General features: G+C 42.8%; 1 protein-coding gene across 1 annotated transcript; it reads left to right on the top strand.

Annotated features, from left to right (window-relative positions):
* Positions 1 to 339: 339 nt before the first annotated feature.
* Positions 340 to 1,377, top strand: LOC108404181 (olfactory receptor 8S1-like). Its single transcript, XM_037003995.2, has one exon. The coding sequence runs from the start codon at positions 340 to 342 to the stop codon at positions 1,375 to 1,377; it is 1,038 nt and encodes a 345-aa protein (XP_036859890.2).
* The last annotated feature ends 904 nt before the right edge of the window (positions 1,378 to 2,281 follow it).

Below are 2,281 nucleotides of genomic sequence, written 5' to 3'. Positions count from 1 at the left end.
GTGAATGAAGAGTAAAAGACTGTGTGGCTGAAACCAGAAACTAGTAGAATTATTTCTCGAGGAAGTGTCCAGGATGTAATTTGATGAGTAGGACAGTTCAAGGTGATGAAATGAATTGGTCATGGACTAGACTGAAAAATTATATGAAGTTCTTCAAAGATATTTAAGGTAGAGGAGTCAGAAGTGGAAAGAGCATACATGGGCATAGGGTTGAGGAGCTGTGCAGTTAGAAATTTAAGTGACAAAAGGATTCTAGGAAAGCAGGGAAAGTAGATTTTTTAAAAAATTAATGTAAAAGATGAGCAGGCTGAGGAGAGATGTGTGCAGACACTGAGTGAAATGGAAAGCCTGAGGTGCCACGATGTGGAGGTGAACACCCATGCATCTGTCTGCTTTCAATCCAGTAAAATATCTCCCAGCACGGTCCTAGGAAACCACAGCACCATCACGGGATTCCTCCTCCTGGGGCTGCCGGCCGACCCCCACATCCAGGTCCTGCTCTTTGCCCTGTTCCTGTATATTTACCTCCTGACCATAATGGGGAACCTCATGATGATGCTGGTCATCAGGACTGATTCTCACCTCCACTCACCCATGTACTTCTTCCTGAGTCACCTCTCTTTTCTGGATCTTTGTTTAACTTCAGTCACTGTGCCTAAGATGCTGGAGAGCCTCCTGTCTCAGAAGAAAGCAATCTCAGTAGAGGGCTGCCTCGCTCAGGCTTTTTTTGTATTTTCCATTGCAGGGACTGAAATCTTTGTGCTCTCTGCCATGGCTTATGACCGCTACAATGCCATCTGCCGCCCGCTGCTCTATGGCCAGGTGATGAGGAGACAGTTGTGTGGGGGTCTGGTATGGGCCTCATGGGGCCTGGGCTTTCTGGATGGTCTCGTGAACATCCTCATGGCTTGGGATTTGGATTTCTGTGAGGCTCATGTGATGCCTCACTTCAGCTGTGAGCTGCCATCTCTGCTCTCTCTAACTTGCTCTGATGTCTCCAGCAACTTTGCAGTGCTCGTGTGCGCTATTATTGTGCACGCCTCAGGGACCTTACTCCTGGTCTTCTTCTCATATGCCCGCATTGTCACCACCATTCTGAGCATCAGGTCCACCACGGGCAGAAGCAAGGCCTTCTCCACCTGCTCCTCCCACCTCACTGCAGTGAGCTTTTTCTACGGATCTGCTTTCCTCCGCTATCTGATGCCAACCTTAAGTTCCCCGCTGGAGTTGGTTTTTTCCATACAGTACTGTGTGGTCAGTCCCCTGGTGAATCCCCTTGTCTACAGCTTAAAGAACAAGGAAGTAAAAGCTGCTCTGAAAAGAATGTTGCAAAAAGGTCTACAACATCTCACAGAGCAGAGAGCAAGCAGAAGATGACTAGCAAATGAGGTAGAATCTCATCAAATGGTTGAATAATAGAATAGGGAAAAGCTTCTTACTTCACAATAGATATGACAAAATATCTTACAAGAGCCTGTTTCCTTTGAAATGCTAAAGAAGAACAAGAGCTACTTGTTTACTTTGGCTCATATTTACTTCATTGAGGGACAAAGCAATATGTCTGGTAATTATTATTTTGATACAGATTTTAGCACCAATTTTTGCACCAATTATTAATTTGGTATAAACTTACACTACCTTTTAGTTATGAAACATTCCCAATGCAGTTAGCACTGAGTCAGTGCTAACTGTCTAGAACCTCAATTCTTATCTTGATCTAATATTTAAAAAGGAAGCTATGCTATACATAAAAAATCAACGTCCACTGATAAAAAGGAGACATAAACTTCAGATTTACGGTTGAACAGAGAGCTGGGGGTGAGTCTGCACTGGAGAGGGATTTGTAGAAAAGACGGAAGGAGCTAAGTAATGCTGAGAGAGGTAGTGTCCTATTAAGGCAAAGCCAGACCCACAGACACTTTCTATACTCTGTGCCTCTCCTGGCACCTTCACCTAGTGGCACAGGGCAGAAAAGCCACTCCAGTATATTTTAGCATTACTCTGATCTTATCCATTAGCAAAAGAGATGAGGAAATTCATATTTACTGAGCTGTTACTATGAGCCAGGCACCATATGTGGAATTTTATATGCTTTGTGAACATAGCAATTACTCCTCTACAATTTTAATGAAGAATTCCATTTTCTTTTAATTTGCCAATTCTTTAAAACATTGAACATTTCTGTTTCTCCAATTATAAAATAAGGCACTTTTATTTGGGAAATATGAAAACTTTGAAAATGATAAAAGTATCATTCATAATCCCAAAGTGTTGTCCGTGA

This window comes from Manis javanica, chromosome 10 (genome assembly GCF_040802235.1).
Source record: "Manis javanica isolate MJ-LG chromosome 10, MJ_LKY, whole genome shotgun sequence".
Taxonomy (NCBI): Eukaryota; Metazoa; Chordata; class Mammalia; order Pholidota; family Manidae; genus Manis; species Manis javanica.
The sequence above is the reverse complement of the archived record's forward strand: the minus strand, read 5'-3'. Positions and strand labels throughout refer to the sequence as shown.